Source organism: Macaca fascicularis, chromosome 12, assembly GCF_037993035.2.
Source record: "Macaca fascicularis isolate 582-1 chromosome 12, T2T-MFA8v1.1".
NCBI classification, from domain to species: domain Eukaryota; kingdom Metazoa; phylum Chordata; class Mammalia; order Primates; family Cercopithecidae; genus Macaca; species Macaca fascicularis.
The window spans coordinates 13,790,747-13,810,817 of NC_088386.1; the positions used below are offsets into that span (position 1 = coordinate 13,790,747).

The following is a 20,071-nucleotide window of genomic DNA, read 5'->3' on the forward strand; positions in this document are numbered from 1 at the left end:
TTCCAATTTCCCCAGGTTTATTATGCTTCCGCCTGCCACAGTGCGTTTGCATTGCTGGTTCCTTGGGCTGGAATGCTCTTCCATTCTCTCCTTACCTGTTTAATTCATATGGCTTGCTTCAACCCTTCAGATCTCAGCTCCACCAAACCTCTTCAAGAAAGCTTTCCCTCATCCCCTAATCCACAGCATGTTCCTTCGTGGTATGCACTCCTATGGCCACATTCCCTTCCTTCACCAGAATCTTTCTTACTACAGTTTGTAATCATGTATATCCGTGTGTGTGATTGTTTATCTGCTTCTCCCATTAGACTCTAAGCTGCATGAGAGCAAGTCTGTGTGGCTGTCTTGCTTATTGTTTTGTTTCCAGTACCTACCAGAATGTCTTACAGTTTATAGATATTCAGTTCGTGTGGGTAAATGCCTAAAGGGGAGACTTCTCTTTGCCTCCAGCTATTTCCCAAACCCCTATGATTAAGTGGCTCATGCCATACAGCTCCCAACAGCTGGCCCTCCATATTCACAGTTCCACATTTATAAATTCAATGAACCATGCATCAAAAAAGTTTGGGGGTGTTGGGGGGAAACAATAAAAATAACAATACAACAATAGAAAGTAATACAAATTTAGCAAGCTGGAAAAATAATACAAATTTAAAAATACAGTATAACAACTATTTACATAACATTTACATTGTATTAGGTATTATAAACTAGAGATGATTTAAACTATGGGGGGGGGAATGTGTTTAGTTTGTATGCAAATACTGTGCCATTTTATATCAGGGACTTGAGCACCTGTGGATTAGTATCTAGAGCGTCCTGGAACCCATCTGCCACAGATTCCTTGGATCAACTGCGTTCTATGCAGTTCTTCTCTATGGGTTTCCCCTAGGCATCTTAGAAAGAGGAGGAGCAAAGGGACTCAGGTGTGTTGCCCGCTGTGTGAACACTACTTCCCATCTGACCCTAATAGAGTTGTTTGAAGCATTTATTTTAATCCCTTACATTTGAGGAAAGTGAGAAATGTAATTTCCTTACATTTGGGAAAAATGAGACTGAGAGAAGGTGATTGATTTGCTTAAGGGCCGAGAGCTAGTGAGTGGTTAAGCAAAGGTTCCAGTCTAAACTGTGTCTCCAAGCCTGTGCTTTTCCCACTCCACCCTTCATGCAGCCTCCGAGAAGGAAGCTACACAGCCCTAGAAGCTACAAGTTTGCTAGTTCTGTGTTAAGATTATGAAATATAGGGGTCAAGACCCTGGAGACCTCCTGAGTTCAAATCTGCCACTTTCTAGCTGTGTGACCTTGGGTAAATAACTTTCTCTCTGTTAAATTGAAATAAGTAATAGCACCTACCTGATAGGATGAGAATTAAGTTAGTTGTATGTCTAAAGCACTTAGATGAAAGACTGAACATTTTGGCAAGTGCTCTGTGTTATGTAGTTTCTGTTATTGGTAAGTATTGAATCTTCCCCTCCGCTAGACTTCAAGTTGAATGCCATGAAATTTGTAAATTTGAAGCCAAGACTTTACCTTAAAATTGATTAGTATGTTTGTTAGCCCTTCTGTCTTTCTGATACAAGGGGACACTACCTGATCATTTTTATGAAAATAGGAAGTTGGGGCCCTGTGTTGATTGTTATTGAAACCTCCAACATCGTCAAACTGTGAAGTTGTTATCTTTCCCCCAAAATATGGATCTCTAGAGATTAGACCTTTTTTAACCCTACGCTAGGACTTTGGAGGCAAAAAATCTAGTCAGGCTGTGAGAAGAATGGGAAGTGATCTGCAGTCAGCTGGGTGTTTTGAAGGTCTAAATGTTCTCCATTGTGAGTGGAATGCTAGAGGGTTTGTCTGGATGGGAGGGCCCAGGCTAGTGGTTACGATTTCTTAATTTCATGGACCTGTAAAATTTTAAAGCAAAAATGGAGGTTGGCCTAGGGTTGCCACCTGTAGTTTGCCAGGCAAGGACACTTTAAAAAATGACTACAATCTTGCTTTATCATTTCATAAAATAATGGCCATTTAATTCTCAAACTCAGAAAAAAGCAATCCTTCAAATTAAATGCATTTAACAATGATGAAACCTACCATATGCCTGTAGCTTTTGCCTGTTTTTGTTTGTTTGTTTGTTTGTTTGTCCCCCGTGGGCACCAGTGAAAGAATAATCACAGACCAGCAGTTGTAAGCCGTTGACCTACTTCTCTTATGTGATTCTAGAAGCCCATCACCTGTGTTCACACCATTTTAGCAAAGCTGTAGTAACACTGTCTGGATGCCAGCCAAGAAAAAACAGATCTAATTTCTGGCCCCTGGTGGTTCTAGATCATATCTTTTTCTCCTGTGTCGGACATGTGACTCCTGTGAAGGTCGATATTTTTCTTGAGTGCGAGGGAACCTGTGGCAGAGATAGGCTGTCCAAGAGTTTCCCTCTATAGCCTTTCATGCTAGAAACTCCAAAACGTCTGTCAGGACTCAACAAGCTTTCCCTTCCTAATGGGATCGTGCTCTCCAGGATCCAGCCAGGCGGTAACTCAGGGTAGGTCTGGGATTAGTGGAAGCAGCTCTGAAAGGGAAGCAGATTGAAAAGCCAGAAACTGTGTCTCCCAATTCAAAAGAAAGCAGAGCTAAATTGAGTTGAGCAATGAGTCAACTGCCTTAGTTGGCTCTTAGTTGTCCTGGGCCACTTAGTTGTACTGGGATGGGTACAGGTGAGGGGCTACAATCGTTCTGAGTGCTCTCTGATCTTCTCTCTCTGCTTCTGGATTTTAGTCTTTGTCTGAGGTCACTGTTTGGGGGTGAAGTGGTAGAAATATGTGGATGATACTAACAGCAAGGAATATTCCTCATAGAGTTTTTTGCTCTGTTCTGAGCAGCTGTTTCCTAAACATGTGCTTACTTGAGTTGGCTGCGCTTTTTGAACAAGCATCTCTTCCCATCCCTGCAGGAGCATCGTGCAGCACCATGTTATGTGCCATGTGCCTGCTTTCCTAGGTAGCTGACCCTCACCAAGTGTGATACGCTGTTGGCGAAACACAGCTGCTATCCAAAAACTGCTTTTGAGATGTAGTAGCTCTCTCTGGAGGGGGAGTGGCACCCCCTCTGTGATGTTCATCAGTAATTAAGGGAATGAATGAAGAACCGGGGAGGAGAAGCAAAGGCTCTTTTTACACTTTACACCTTTACCCTCAGAGTGGCTGGATCTTCTGCAGGTTTTAGTGGGGTGGTGTTTTAATGATAATAACTGGAGTTTTCAGTTGGGAGAAGTGAAGAGCAGCTGTTTCTGGATATCAGCCTAACAAACCTGGGAAACATTTCATAAAACCATTTGTCCAGCCTTCGCTGTAGAATAGTCTCTTGAGTTGTGACTCCCAGCTTTGCAGCTTGCTAGCTATGGATCCATGAGTAAGTTATATAGCCTCCCGGCACTTCAGGTTCTGTGAAACTCAGCCAGTACTATCCAAAGTTGTGAGGGTTAAGAGAGAATGTTGTGAATGTCAGGATAAACCAGTGCCTTCAGCTGTGTACTCAGTATGCACCACTCTCGAATCTTGAGTATGTTGGACAATTTTTCATCTGTCAAATGGGGAGTTACACTAGCATTCTCTGTGGCTCTCTCCCTTTCCCTGGTCTGTGGGGTAAGGAGCATAAGAAAAAGATTTATATGAAGATCTGCCAGTAGGACCAGGAAGTTGGGAGATAGCTCTGTTCGTTTTGTGCTTCAGGTATTTACAAATCACTCTACTACTTGTGATTTCATTTACTCCTATGTTAGCTCTGTGAGGTGAAGGGAACTGATATACTTTTACAGAAAGGAAAACTGAGGCTCGATGATATGAAGTAAGGCTTTAAAGCTCCTGTATGGCTACTCAGTACTAGGTCCCATTGGATCTTAACATGTCAGATGCCCAGCTGGTTGCTTTTCCTGTAGGACAGCATGTGTTGATAGCTTCTTATCACCTGGTCAGTTCAGCTATGCTGGTTTGAGTTCATGAGTTGTGCCATGTCTGAACTGGCCTTCATGCAGTGGGATTTTGTCCTTAGCAACTCATGTGTTTTCACTTTCTTCCCCAGTGGCTGGTGAAACGAGCTATAGAAACGAAAGAAGAGATGGGTGACTATATCCGCTCCTACTCTGTATCCCAGTTCCAGAAGACTTACAGTCTCCCTGAGGTCAGTATTGGGATTTTCTTGTCCCGCTGAGAACCAGAGTGCACACTTAGAGACTCCCCACCAAGGAGCAAAGTAAGCTCAGGCTCTCCTACATTCCCACCCCCTACTTGGCATCATTAGTGCCTCTTTACATAGCCACTGAGTGCAAAGCTCTGTAATTTTGTCATTTTCTCTGAATTTTAGTGTTTGATCTAGGGCTTTTATTAATTTATAAGAGCAATCATTGATTTTTGTATAAAGTTTTTTAAGAGGCTGCTTGCCCAGAACATCCCTATATTAACAATTTAATAATAATAATAATAACAACAATCATAGCTAATAGCCATCATGTATTTACTACATGCCAGTCTCAGCACATCTTATGGCTTTTATTCTTTAATCCCTACTGCCCCCTGAGATAGGTGTTTTTATCCCTGTTTTACAGACAGAGAAACTGAGGCTTAGAGGTTAAGTAACTTACCTGAGGTTTCGATGCTTAAGAGGATATGAAATGAGAACTCTTGTCTTAAGCACTACTCCTTATGACCCCCTTTTTCTTACTGGCTGTGTAGGGATTTATGTTGGAGCTATCTGCAGGGTTCCTAGCCTTTTCCCATGGAGAATATATTTCAATTTGTTAGAAAATTGGGACTTCTTCAGGCAAAGTAATGATGAGAAATCAATTTATAAGGCAGATTTCTGAGTGGTCCACTTGAGTTTTAATTTTCCCATGGGATTTGTTTAATCTCTCTGTTTTGTCTTGTAGGATGATGACTTCATAAAGAGAAAAGAAAAGGCCATCAAGACAGTTGTGGACCTCTCAGTAAGTTCCCTGGCCGTGTTCTTCTGTCAGAGCCCTGCGTAGCCTCAGATAGTCCTTTGATTTAAATCACAAAAGTGCTTCTCCTGAGGTTTCCCTCTGCAGGGATCGCTTAGGAGCTAGACTCAGATGACTGTGTGAGGGAAGCCCTGCCTGCTTCACTGCTCAGGGCCAGGGCAGCAGTATGCACAGGTAGAACCTGCCACACTACTGCTCTCTCTCCTCACTTCCAGTTTTAGGGAAGAAATAGCCAAACACAGAGCCCTTCCTAGTTTGTCCCAGTGGCAGGTGTAAACTTTGAGTAGCTCTGAAGAGCAGATGATGAATGGGGATGATAACTTGAGGTTTCTGTCCCCCACACCCATGGTGACTTTGCATAGACAGACTAGCCTCTGAGCTGTGTGCGGGAAGCTCTGGGATGGCCTTTGTCCCCATTCATAGTACATCTTAATCACAGTGAGTCTGCACATGTGTCCCCACTTCGCCAGCATGAGGGTTAGTGGAGCCTTTGACCCTTTACAAAACACTCTGGGCCAGAGCTGTGGAACCTTGTCAACTGCACCCTTCACCCCCAATCTTCCAACCTGAGCTGAGGGGAACGAAGCCTAGGTGCCTGTGTGCACAGTCTCTCTCTTCTGAAAATAATGTATCCTGTTGTTTTGCGTGCTTTTTACTTCATCTAAATTATATCATACATCTAGTTGGTTTTCATAGTTGCATAGATTCTTATATTAATATGCCACCCAAATGAAATAGCAGATATACTTCTTGCGCAGATGGCATGGGTTACATACCTTGTGTCATTGTGAAGATTGACATTGTCTGGTGTTTGTGGCTTTGTGAACTGGCTACAGAGTCTTTCCAGAAAAAGAATTCCAAGCTGGCTTATCTTAAAAATAAATGTGTGGTCTACCAGGGTGATTACTCTGAAAAGAACAATTGTTTGGTAATGAAAGACATGAAAATCTCCTATGAAACAATCTTGATCACTTTATGATTGTAATTTCTTTTTTTCTCAATTCCATTTTGGAAATGGAAGGGTTGGAAAATTTTTAAGAAGGTGACACTCAAAAGCCAGATACTGTTTTCAGATTTGGTGGCAGTATTAAACAATAATAAGAAAAAATGATGTGACCTCAGAGTAATTTTCTTTCCTGGTTGTGAAATAGGTGTTCAGTTTACAGCATCCTCAGAAGTTTTTAAAAAGATTGATAGATGTAGGGGAATTAAATTAAGGTTGGTTTTCACCTTAATTTCACAACACAGAAGCAACCACTTCTAATTTTTGGACATATTTCTTTTTTTAAACTGAACTGGAATCATACTTTAAAGATAATTTTGTGTTTTTTTCACTTACCAATGTAGGGCCTTTTGTATGCTGTTAAAAGATTCCTGCTGGCCGGGCACAGTGGCTCATGCCTGTAATCCTAGCACTTTGGAAGGCTGAGATGGGTGAATCACGAGGTCAGGAGTTCAAGACTAGCCTGGCCAACGTGGTGAAACCCCATCTCTACTAAAAGTACAAAAATAGCCGGGTGTGGTGGTGCACACCTGTAATCTCAGCTACTTGGGAGGCTGAGGCAGGAGAATCGCTTGACCCCAGAAGGCAGAGGTTGGAGTGAATCAAGATCATGCCGTTGCACTCCAGACTGGGTGACGGAGCAAAACTCCATCTCCAAAAAAAAAAAAAAAAAAAAAGATTCCTGCTAATGACATTTCTCATGACAAATGGTAACCAAGTAGTTCGATATGATAATTGCTTTCCCCTGTTTTAAATGTTACTTCGTCTCAGGAACGATATGAAAACCAGGTGATAATCATGTTACCTCTGAGGCAGGAAATTGCTAGGCTAGCAGTAGGAGAGAAGGGGAAATTTTCTTTTCCCTATAAACTCTGTACTATTTGAATTTTATTCTAAGTGTGCATTACTTATTCAAAACAGTACATATTAAGGGTTTTTGTTTTTTTTTAATTTTTTTGTAACAAAAGCTACATACAAACGTTAAAAAGTTTTAATGCTTAATTGAATATCTTCATGTGTAAATCTCGCTCTGAGCCCTGGGTAGAGAATGAGACAATAGTAGTTTTCGGCCACAGAGCAAAGGCCAGCATAGCTGTTAATCATCCTAGTAATGAAACTGGGCCTGGCATCTCTATGCCCATAGATTAGTTAAAGCCCCTAGAGGCACATTATTTTTTCTTCTCATTTTTAATGGAGTTTTTTGTTTGTTTGTTTTTAATCCACTTCTGCTTGGCAATGTGATTGCAGAGAATTAGGGAATATGTGATAATGACAAATATTTACATAGTGCCCAAACATTGTTCTGAGTCCTCATAACAATCCCATGAAGCAGTAGTTTGTTGTTGTTGCTTTTTAACAAATGAGGAAACTGAAACACAGGTAGGTTATATATAAGTTGCCCAATGTCACAATGGTGATGGTAGAGGCAGGACTCAAACCCAGTCTTGTAACTGTGCTGCTGTGAGCCTCTAGATAAAATGCTGTTTGCAGCTGATGAGAAAATAGTATCAGAATAAAGGAAAATGAGCCCAGCCTGGTGGCTCATGCCTGTAATCCTAGCACTTTGGGAGGCCGAGGTGGGCAGATCGCTTGAGCCCAGGAGTTCGAGACCAGCCTGGCCAACATGATGAAACCCCATCTCTACAAAAAATACTAAAATTAGCCAGGCATGGTGGCATGTACCTGTAGTCTCAGCTTCTCAGGAGGCTGAGGTGGGAGGATCACCTGAGCCTGGGGAGGTTGAGGCTGCAGTGAGCTGTGATTGTGCCACTGTACTCCACCCTGGGTGGCAGAGTGAGACCCTGTCTCAAAAAAATAAATAAAAATAAAGGGAAATATAAAAAAACTGTGATTCCCTGGTTATAATTTGTATTGTTTCGTTTATTTCCTTTTTTTGTGAGTGAACTTGATCTTCAGTTGTTCGGCAGTTTTCAGCAGGAATGATAAAGAGTCTTCATGGATGGCTAAAGCTCAAGCTCGCCTTTGGGTTTTCCTTTTCTCATCTACTGAGAACAGCCCTGACTTCCAGGAGCTGTCTGCGTAGGTTTCTTAGCTGAGCTCCGTCACCGTTCACTTTCCTCCCTCTCTTCGGCCACTTCTGCAAGCCCTTCCTCAACTGACTTGAAATGAGAGCCCCAAAAGCTCGCAGAGACTCTAGGGCTGTGGTGCATATCCCTAACCTATTCTTGTGAGTCAGTACAAAAAATTAAATAGCTCAAAATTGTATTTATTGTCATGCTCCTCAAGGAAAATCCCTCCTTTAATAAAGGACAGGAAATCCTTAATTTTAAGTCACAAATGGAAAATTAAGGAATGAAATAAGGTCAGACACATAGATGGCTAATTTTTAGACCCAGCCTTTTGTAAAATAGGTGTGGAGCTGCTGTGTATTTATTAAGTTCCTACCACGTGCCTGGCATCTCAATAGGCATTTAACAAACATTAGCTCCTTTATCCCTCATTAACACTCAAGGAGTTATATATTATTATTTCCTTTTTACAAATCAGGAAATTGAAGCTCAGCAAGGTTAATAAATTCCCTCTGTAGCTTCAAAGCTAGGAAGAGGGAGCCAGATTTTGATATGACACCTGACTCTAGCAAAGCAGGTGTCGGCACTCCTCCACTTTTCTGGCTTTTCACCGGGTCTCTGCTTTCCCACATATTCCTGGCACCAATTTTGCAGTACTATTGCTGACTTACTTCAGGGCTCTGGGATATTACTTACGTGGGTCTGAGAGACTCAAATGCATGCAGAGTGGTTGGGTCCTCTCCCACCATCTCTTCATTCCCTTATAGGAACATTGACTGTGACTTCTCATTTGAAGACCCTTTGCCCAGCCAAAGAATAGATGTCAGGTGGGGGCTGTCCTGTTGTTATCTTTTTGGTCAGCATGATGCCTTTATGTCTTAACTAACAGGCTTTTACTTATTCTTGCTTAGACATAACATAAAAGTATTTAAATATTAAATCTTTAGCTTATTGTCTTTAGCCATCCTTAGGAGACTGTTTGAATTTTTTGCATTCATCCTTGGTTATATAGCCCATTCATTTTTTTGGTGCATGATTTTTTTTTCAAAGTTATTTTTCTTTTGTACTAATACTGTTGTAATAAGAATGAAAAATTAGGAAATGGAGAAAAGCAAAAACTAAATCACTCATGATATCACCAGCCAGGGATAGCTACTGATATTGCAAGCAGGAGATTCAGAGTTGTGAATATCTGTATGAAGAATTAGAGATAGAAAAAAAAAAAAGGCACTGTACTATGTATTCTATTTTGTTGCTTGCTCATTTTGCTCAGTGATATATTGATGATATCTTTCCATGCCAATGAAGGTACCTGCATAGCATTTTTAGTGGCTGTAGATTATTCATTGTGTGGAACTAGTTCGGCTACATACAGTTTGTTTCTTTTTCTTTTTCTTTTTTTTCACTTGACCATTACGTAGGACATCCTTGTAGCTAAATTTATTCTTTTATCTCTAATTATTAACTTAGGATTTATTCCATGAAGTGGAATTGGTCAAGATTATACCTAAGGCTTTTAGTACTTCTTGCCAGATTGCCAGGCAGAAAGGCTGCTGTGAACTTTATCATCCGAACTTATGATGGGCGCGTTCTTTTTTTGTCTTGGCTTCATTCTTCTTCCTTTGGGAGATTATTGCCAGTACCTGCTTTCTTCTTTGAAGTATATGACTTTCTTCTCCCTATCTTCTTTGCACAGAATAGCTGGCTGCTTTGTAGAAAGCCTGCCCAATAGGAGGTGGTATTTTTCAAAGGACGTAAGGAATGGAAACTACCACCTTCCACTTTCACATCATAATCATAATCAGCTCCTCTGTCTCACGCAGTGTGCTGTGACACAGCTTCCTCCTCTGAGCTGTCAGCCCTCCACAGCCGTGAAGTGTCTGTCCTGTGCAGTGAGGTCTTTTACTCCCTCTTAACCTTGAATAACGGTGCCCACACTGTTTTACCCAGGCCCAAAAGATATATTCGTTTACTATTTGGGAGCATTTTTTTTTGGTAGTGTAGACTTTTGTATGAGAATAGAGGGAACAGAGAAAAGGCTTCTTAGAGCTTCCAGACTAGTTGGAAGGAAGTGCTCTGTGGAACTTACTGGATCATCTAAGAGACTGCCATTTAAAGTTACCAGTCCAGTGTGTTCTTCCATAGGGAATGCTGTGAGGAAGTCCTTTTCATTCAGCTTGTAAAATATAAATGTAGTGACCTAAGTAAAGCAATCTTAGTAATAATACACATCCATATGTATGTGAATATGTATATATCTTAGCCCTTACTGTGTGTCAGGTACTATTAAATATACTGATTAGTTTCTTTTCATAACAACTCTACTTATACCTAATATACAGATGGAAAACCACAGAGGTTAAAGTAACTTGCCTCAAGTCAGAGAGGTATAGTAAGCAATGGAGCAAGCATTAAAACTCTAGCTTGTTTGACTCCATGTATTCATTCAGTAATATTAATTGAACACTTACTGCATGCCAGACCATGTTCTAGGAGCTGAGGCAATAGTAGTGACATTCCAGCTAGTGAGGAGTTTGAGGGCTGATCAAGAACAACTACCTGACTGCGAGGTGGCAGTAGCATATGTAAGCTTTCTTTGGGTGATGCTTTGACAGGTTTGCTTGCAGGGTAGAGGAGTCCCTTACACCATGAGACCATCCAGAAGCTTGGATGCAAGGGCCACATCCAGAGTGGGAGGTGAGGAAAGGAACTCCCCAAGATCACAGAGGAGGCTCATGTGTCTTGGCGATGTTGCTCAGCATCACACAGTGAGTCTGTGGTCAGAGACCTATGAAGAGCCCCAGTGGCTTGAGGTCTACCTAGCCACAGGGTTTATCCTATCTATGGTGAGAAAATGCCAACACTTTTGAAGGGTTTGCCAAGTAGGCAGGCTCTAAATGACAAAAAGTCTGATTATTTAGGCTGTGTATAAAACATTTTGATATGTAAAAATTTGAGTTTGTGCTGGTCAGCTTTTGAGCCAATGGGTATCAGTCTTCTGTGAAGAAGTAAACAACGCAGGAACCATCTTTAGCTCATTTATATAATATAGCAATCTTATTCTTACCCACCAAGTCATACTGTTCAGTGCAGACTCAAGGAGACCTGAGTTGGGGCTGGTGCTGTACCTCAGAGAGCAGAAGATAAATACTTACATAGCAGAGCTCAGGTAAAAGAGAATGGAAGAACAAGGGTGAGGGGTGTCACTGGAGAAGATTCTACAGAAATGATTGCCATCCCTCTGTCTTTCATCGTTTCTTTCAGTCAATACCCAAGCATTTCATTTTTGTTGTTGTTTTATTAATGTGAGAATTTTGGAGAAACATTTATTTGTCCCATTTATAGTAACTTTTTCTTATGAAATCGTTCAGGACATTGCACTTGGCAGTGAAAACATCTATGGGATCCCTTTAGGTGAAAGGCAGAATTACTGACAGGACACATAGGCTAAGTAAGATGGATCTGTTAGAATTGGGTTTGGGCTGCGTGGATGAGCTGTTAAGGTCAGTGGAAAGTATTGCTTCCTGTTGAGTTGGGCGTGGGCTGGCCCACTGGAGGTTTTGAGTGTAGAATGCCACATTGGTGGTGGCTGTTTCGCTGCCTGTTCCATTATTTCAGTAAAAAAGTTGTCTGTGGTAATCGTGAGGGAAGCAATCAGGGATTTGCTGCAGACACTGCCATGGTGCTGTGCCGTTCTACCTCCCTTCCCTGTCTTGAGGACTGTGAACTCAGAGTAATTACTCTGACAGCTGAACCTGACTTGTAAGCAGACCTGCAAAGTAGAGCTCTGACTCTCACAGTGCAAGAGTTCTCTGCTTTACAAAAGGGTCACCTTAATTTTTTTTAACCCTGTGTGTGTGCCTTTTACCATCTGCAAATATCTATATATGTTATATATATATGTATATATAAATTATATATATGTTATGTATGTATATATAAATTATATATATGTTATATATATAAATTTTATATATATATCAGAACCTAGATAAAGGGTGATGAAAGTAGAGGTATGAGACATTTTGCAAAGTGCTTAAGTGTCTCAGTTCTGGAGTCATCCTGTTTTTATCACTTACTGCCTTTTTCACCATCAGCAAGTTTTTTAACCTCTGTATGCCTAAGTTCGTCTACAGAAGATAACAAGGATAACTACACTCATAGATGTGGGGATCAAATGGGCAGCACAGATATAGCAGAACGTGCCTGGCACGTACCTACTATTCAATAAGTGGTAACTATTACTGTTGCTACCACTATTAATGACAGAAGGATAAATTGATTTTATATTCCTTTTTAAGAGCACATCATGTAAAGCATGTTATACTTTTTATTAATCTCAGACTTTAAATTTTTTATGGAATTATGTTACCAAGTCAGTATCTTTACAGGATTAAAAGGACACAAAGGAAGAGACCCTGGGAGCATCCTTCAAGATCTGTTAGCTTCATTTTGCAGATGCAGAAACTGAGGCCCATTGAGGGGAATTGCCTTTCTCAAGGTCATGCAGCTGATTAGTGGCAGAGATAGGACTGGACATCAACATTCCTGACCCCTGTTGCTTTAAAGGATGACTTAGCAATAGCTCTTTATAGTTGGCCTGTGAGGCCCTGACATTTAGGTTGTATTACTTCAGCAGACCATTGTTGTGATCCATGTGGCAGCTTCATATTGTGGAATGAGTCTTGTGAGAGGGCTAGCTGAAATGACTGGTGGGTGGCTAGAGTGGCAGTCTGGGGCAAGTTAGTGTCAGGGACAAGCCTTGAAATGAGAAACCAGGTTACCTAGGGCCAGGCCTCATAGTGTCCCAGGGATCTTGGACAAATTTTTCAATGTCTGCTTCCTCAATAGTAAAGTGAAGTTAGTGGTATGTGCCCTGTCTCTGCTTCACAGTGTGGTTTATAAAGTGTAAAAGAAAGGTGAGATGTATATGAAGTTTTATACTTTAACATGTAAGGAGTAATTCACAAAGCCAACATTGTCATTGTTTGGCAGAATAAAAGGTCCTTTTAGCTGTTGGTGTCAGTATGCTCTTGTTTTGGAGTCAATCCTTTTTTTTTTTTTTTCAGAAGAATCCAATTTCTTGCCTTTAGTTATTGACTCTTTCAGTTGTAACTAAGGATAATAGCAGTTAAGCTCAAGCTGTAATAGTAGAGCTCAGTGGAAGCCAAACCAGGCACAGTAACTGACACCATGTAAGTTGATTCTATTTTGCATCTCCCTGTAAGTCTGTTTTATGTTATTTATAGCTTCCTATTCATGTAGGCACCGGCAGTAAACTGGGGAATATTTGTGGCAGGAATTTTTAAGAACAACCTTAGATGGATCTCAGGCCCTGATCCATTTCCTTTTCCACAAAATTGTTTGAGATTATATAGTATGTGTTACAGAAAGAATGTTTTTCTGTATGCTCGAAACTGTATACTAAAGTAAAATAATAAAGTTAACTAGAATTATCCATGGGGAACAATTCCAGTTAACATAAAATGCAGTGTCTGGAAAAACCTGATAGTAGTGCTTTTTGTGGTGATGTCTAGGTAATGATTAGATGCAATAAACCTGGGTAGTAGGGAAGAAGAGAGATGTGGGGGTGAGCAGCCCGAATACCTTGCTGGCATAGCAGCTGCCTACCTGCACCCAGAGCCCTGAGCAGATATTACTAGCATATTATTTGACAGCCAGCTTAGTGGTCAAGAAGTACATTCATTTGGGGTAGAATGGCAAACCACGTCATCTGGGGCTGAAGACCGGCATTTATTGATCATTTACTACATGCCACGTATTTTGTTTAGGATATATATGTGTGCATATATATAATTTTAGAATATACCCCATGGTAGAGGAAGAGCTTACAGTGAGCCGAGATCGTGCCACTGCACTCCAGCCTGAGTGACAGAGCGAGACTCTGTCTCAAAAAAAAAAAAAAAAAGAATATACCCCATGGCTGGAGGCATCCGGCAACCAATTCAGGAGGAGAGCCTTCTCACACTCAGTAACTTGGCTGTCTCATCCACTTAGGAAGTGTACAAGCCCCGTCGGAAATACAAACGCCACCAGGGAGCAGAGGAGCTGCTTGATGAAGAATCTCGAATCCATGCTACGCTTTTGGAATATGGCAGGTAATGAGTGGGACGCAGTCTAGGTGTCTCTTTTAAAAGTAAAGCTCATTTAAGTTGCTTCATTTGGATTAACTTGACTGGCTTCTACCTGATTAAGTTTCTGCTTTCAGTCGTGAGATTTCCAACATCAGGGACTTTTCTCTGGTAATGAATTACCTGTTTCTGTGGGCATCCTTTGTAATTCCTCTCTGGAAACGTGCACCTGGCTCTGCCCTCCTTTGGGCGTTAGGGTGTTCCAGGAATTTACAGAGGCTGAGGTACTCTGTCCTTCATGCCGCTGCTATTTGTTAAAATCTTCAGGTAAATGAAAGCAATGAAAGCAGTTTCAGTGATTTCACTTTAAGTATTAGAATAATAATTTCAATTTCCTGTGAATATTGTCTTAACTAGGAAAATGAAGAATTTAGAAGTAGTTTTGTCACTTCTTAAAAACATCTCTAGTTAAAAAAAAAAAAAAAATCTTATTTTGTGTCCTTAGTTTTTACTTAAAAAAAATGCAAGGACATGCTTCTCCGCATTGAATTTTTTGGTTGTCACTGGGTGTTAACCTTATTTTATGTCATGCATTCTCTTTTTAGGGTAACTGATTCCTTGATGTGAGTAAGTCTCCTTGTGCTTCCTTTGTGTTGCCAGACGCTCCTGTGTGCTGCTCTGCCTCACAGCCCAACCCTTGTGGGGTGGCTGGAACTAACTGCACTGCCACTGGCATTTCCCTAAGAGCATCTGATGGCTTTGCCTGCCCTCTAGGGTACTGGAGAGAACCAGTGGGAAATTAGGCTTAATTATTCTAGTTTCCGAATGGAAGTGTATGCAATTGCTTGTGGGTTTTTTTGTTTTTTTTTTTCCTTAGAATAAAAACTAGTCTGTTTCAAAGGAAATTGAAGTAGTTCTGGCCCTAGGCTGCGTGTGATGGCTGCCCCCACAGTTCACTAGTTGCTGCTGTGAATTGAATGCCTCCTCCAAGTCAGGCATCACCCGGCCTAGCTATGTAGTAAAAATGCCAAGTAACTTGTTAGCAATTATTAATGATGATTAATTATTAAGAATTTAAAGATAGCAACAACAGCCAAGTGAGGACCCTTCTAAGCATGGGGCACTATGCTAATGGACGGGTTGTGTGCTCAGGAAGCCAGCCCTGGGAATCATGACAGAGTCTCTCTAGCCATGCCCACCTGCAACTGAGCAGGTGAGGCTGCACAGCTCTGGGAGAGCCAAAGCTGGAGAGACAATCTCTGTCGGTGTCACGTGTCCCAGAATGAAGAAGTTCTTGGGAGAATGTAGTGGATTTTGTGAGTTTGTATTATTATGTGTCCATTTTTTCCATCATCATGGAAAATTGGATTTTCCATGAGGATGAAAAGGAGATAGAAATTCAGTAAATTGTCCTCCTCGCTGAGACCATGTTGACAAAATTTCAGAACATATTCTTGTTCTGAAATTCTCAGGTTCAAATGGGATCTTTTGCATATACGTTGTAGATGGTAGCTAGTATCACCATCTGAAGGCTGGGAAAGTTCAGAACCTCCCTGCCTGTCCTCAGGAGTGATTGATGCAGTTTGAGGTGAGAATCTGGCTTGGCTCTCTTTAGAAAAGGAAGCAAGACAGGTTTTGCTTGACTCTTCCCAAACTCTGAGAGTGAGAAAGAGCAGTGTCTTGATACCAATCCTGGTTCCTGTTGGTATGGTCATGCTGACTTCTGCTAATTTCTAAGGCTAGGGTGGGCATTTCCTGAAGGTTTTAGGTTTTTGGGGTTTTCTTGGGTGGGAGAGAGATGTTACTTTGTTTTTTTTAGCTTTTTTGGCAAGGAGAAGGTAAGTTTGTGGCAGGTAGAGTAGTGGGTACTTAGTACATTCTGATAGTATATTTAGCTCATTCTCCTCTTTGAGACTAATAATGACAATATTCAGAAAGGTTAAAAAATGACTTGCTTAAGGTCATAAACTAGTAAGAGGCTCAGACTGGTACTTCAGCTAAAGTTCCTTGAACTCCAAAAGCATGTCATTTTCGTTGTCTGCAAATACTGTTTGAGCCTTCAGTGAGAGCGTATTTTTAGGCTCTGAGTTTTAGAAAGACTGGCCATGTCTGTTCTTTGGTCTGAAACTAAATAAGAAGAGAACAGTTATTAAACCTCACAGAGCAAATCAGATAAAATGTACAGGCCCCAGCAAGTGTGTGTTCTATTCCACCTCCCTGGGAAGGCTTCTCCCTTCGTTTCTGGCAGTCTGTTTCCTCTAGGTTCTGTTCAGCACTCCACTGCATGGAGCTCTTTCCCATTAAATGAGGATTGTATGACTATATATATATATATATAATTTTGAGCAGTTTGTTCAATGTAGAAAACACTCAGTAAATGTTAACCACTAGCCGCTGTCATCATTCTCCTTATTGTAATCATCATTATTAGCAGCAACAGTTTTCAGTTTTCAAATGCCCTCAGATATGACCATTTCCCCTTCCAATTCTCCTTGTGTTTGTGTGTTTGTGTATGAGTGAAGAGGGAGCGTCCCCTTGACCCTCTGAAGGTTCACCGAAAATGAACTGACAAAAGGCAGATTAACAGGAGAAAATGGCACACATAATTTATTATTGTATGGAAGAAAACCACAGAAGTGTGACTACCCAGTAACCCAGTGATGTCCAGATGCATATATATCCTTCTTCACAGGGGAAAGGCAGGTGGGGAAATATGCCAATTTGGGGGGTAGTAAATGATGTTTTGGGGAAATGAATCAGACGATGGTTAATAAATGACTGTCTAGAAATTGAATGGGACGGGAAACAGACCATGGTTTGGGTTCTAGGTATGGTATTTAATTTTCAGTCTCTTGCTCTGTGGTAGATAATGAGATTTCAGGGAGTGGATGGAAGACACTTGTGTTTTCTTTAATGGATCCAGTCTTTATATAGATGAGAGAAAAAACCGTGTTCTAACATTTGACCTTCAAGTGCCTTTAATTCAAATTATTCAGCATATTAGGGTGCCATATTTGGGGGCAACAGCCCTTGGACTCCTTCACCTATTACCCCTCACACTAGCCCTCCCTCTAGCACATGTATGGGAAGTCTCACCCTCTGGCCCTTTTCTCCCCAGTCCCTGTCAAACAAGGTTGGCCCCCTGCTGGCCCCAGGACTCAATTTGCTCCATTTTCCCTTTTCCTTTAACACTGCGGCATTCCTGACTTCCTCACCCACCCCCCATTACAGTGTGGCATCACTGCTTTAGGAGTCCAGATCCCCCTGCCAGTGTTTCTGTTTTCTACCTTATCTTATGTCTTGTCAGAGGGCAAGTATTTTGACTTCCAGAGCAAGAAGGTCTGAAATCAGTGTTTCTTCCTTGGGGTTGAAGGTCACTCATCAGCCTTACACATGTACCACAGTGCCTTTTGGCTTTTAGATCCGCATTCCATCTCCTTCCCCCTATTTTGACTCTCAGTTGCCTAAATAAAGGTGAATTATGAGCCTCCTCAACTATGCTGAAAGCCTTAAGGACTGTTTATATGTTAAAAAGCATGTTTGGGTATATTTTTCTAAGTGTTAATGGTGTTAGGAAAACAAGACTCATAGTTTTGATTTTGAATGTAAACAAAATTGCATACCTGTAATATTTCAATTTTATTATGGATTCAGTCAATTTTGAGAGGCTAACTTAAGCACCTAACCGTGCTATGAAACTGCTACTCTGGGGAAATGCATTTTATGTGCTGTATATTTGACTTGGAAGAGGAGGTTTGGAGCACAGCCTCCAGAATGCTGGAGTTAGCCTGTTCCTCGGTATTCAAGGCCTAACTTTGAGTTGCCTAGAAGGCAACTCATTCTGTAGTTAGTAAATAAAATATGTTGTATCTCTCCCAACCTGTTTGTATCTCCCATGACGATAAGGCCTATGACATGCTCATAAAAGGTATTTAGTAAGTTGTCAAATGAATAAAGAACAGAATTCACAGTCCTTAGTATTTAGGACCTTTTATGTCCCTATTTTGTTTTGTATTCCAAACAGATAATGTCTTTGTTTGGCCTGAGGTAATTGTTCTTAAAAGTTAGTTTGTTTTCTAGAATTGTGGTGTCCCATATGGTAGCCACTAACTATATGTGGCTATTGAGCAATCGAAATTCAACAAGTGTGGCTCAGAAACAGAATTTTGATTTTAATTAAGTTAAATTTAAATTTTAAGGTTCGTGCTTGATTTCGTTAATGGAAAATGTTTATCTTTGGAATAACTTGGGCATGTGAACCTACTAACCTACTAATTTAAAAATTGTATGCATATCCCTCTTTATATTTCTTTTGTACTGTGCTGTTCTAAATGTACATCCTTGATTTAAAGACCAGATCCTATGTCTAAGGTATGAAGAAGTGAACTGGATGATGGGAGGGGCTCTTTGGTGCCAACAGTGTAGATAGCAAGAATCGATGAGTCAGAGCCAAAGAAGAGGAATGCAGGAGCAAATTGAAGCATGTGGGACTGCAGATCAGAGCTGGCACTTGGGGGAAATGGGCAGGGCTGACAGGAAAAGAGGAAAGGGAGGCAGTAGTTAATAGGCAGTTAAGGACAGAGCTCTGTCATGGAAACCTCACTACTTTGTGAGGTAGATGAGGCCTTTAGAAAAATCACATGGACTCTTCATTCATGCAGCAACTATTGATTGAGCGCCTACTGTGTGGCAGACACTGAACTGCCAGGCAATGGGGATACTGAAGTGAATGAAACTGTACATGAATATTTATAGTAGCACTATAAATATATTGCATAATATATTGCACAATTATGAATTTAGCAATTCATAATTGCTAAAAAGTAGAAACAACCCAGATATCTATCAGCTGATGAAACAAAATGCGGCTTACCCATATAATGGGATATTATTCAGCCATAAAATGGAATTAAGTAGTGATTCATGCTTCAACCTAGATGAACTTTGAAAATATTCTCATGAGTCAAAGAAGCCAGACACAAAAGGCCACATACTATGTGATTTCATTTCTATGAAATCTCCCGAATTGGTAAATCCATAGGTAGGTAAATCTACCTATGGTAAATCTACAGAAGGTAGATCAGTGGTAGACAAGGGCTGGGAATAGGGAATATTTGGGATTAACTGCCAATAGTAACAGAGTTTCTTTTTGAGGTGATGGAACTTCTCTTGATTTCCATAATGGCGATGATTGCACAACATAGTGAATATACTAAAATCCAGTGAGCAATACACTTTAAAATGGTGAATTTTATATTATATGAATTATAAGTCAGTTTTTAAAATATTTTTAAAAAGTGAATGAAGCAGATTTCTTCCTCTCCAGGAGCTCAACAGAAAGGCTTAGAGGATTACTCATGACCGATAATTATGTTCACCATACAATGAGCGCACTCACAGAAGCTCACATCTGTGGAGCTAACGTAGTTTTGATTACTTAGAAGAGTCTTCCCAGAGAATCTGTCTTTAAGAAGGAGTAGATTTGTCCTGGGAATCAAGTCACTCAGATTTGGTTGTTTACTGCCTTATTTGGAAAATCTGTGAAGTCCCTGGGCCTTAGATAAGGACCTTATGTCTTCTGCCCTAAAAGTCTCCACAGACCAAAGGCATAAAACAGGAAGGATGAATACTCAAGATGCAAGGACACTTCTATAGGAGTGGGAAACTTGGGCAAGACCTTGTATTATTCAGGGTTCCCTGGTTGAGAAAACAGTACTCTCCCACTAGTTTCAGCAGAAGGGATTGGTTACAGGGCCGGATGAGAACTAGGCTGATCCAGGGTCAGCTCTCAAGCTTCACATTAGAACTGGAACTCCAGGACGCTGCTTCTGCCTCCAAAATCAGGAAGCTAGCTCGCACTCTGTAGGATTAGGAAGCTGGTGCTATAGCGGTTTGACAAGGAAGGAAACCATGCTGCTTCTGTCAAATTAGGGGGTTCTGAAAAACCAAGAAGCCACTG

At 40.9% G+C, this 20,071-nt stretch overlaps 1 protein-coding gene across 14 annotated transcripts in view; it reads left to right on the top strand.

The window, feature by feature from the left end:
- The window catches only part of CCDC93 (CCC complex scaffolding subunit CCDC93), a 94,664-nt gene that overhangs the window by 13,365 nt on the left and 61,228 nt on the right, over positions 1 to 20,071 (top strand). For 8 of the 14 annotated variants that reach the window (XR_012421077.1, XM_074008891.1, XM_005572960.5 and 5 more), the window contains 3 exons: positions 4,072 to 4,170; positions 4,916 to 4,972; positions 14,039 to 14,139. Coding sequence is in view for 12 of the 14 variants with exons in the window: in XM_074008891.1 (XP_073864992.1) it covers positions 4,072 to 4,170; positions 4,916 to 4,972; positions 14,039 to 14,139 (257 nt within the window). In the remaining 2 variants the exon portion in view is untranslated. Of the gene's footprint in view, positions 1 to 4,071; positions 4,171 to 4,915; positions 4,973 to 14,038; positions 14,140 to 14,717; positions 14,736 to 20,071 lie in introns of all 14 variants that reach the window. The other 6 variants (XR_012421076.1, XM_074008890.1, XM_005572961.5 and 3 more) reach the window with 1 other exon arrangement.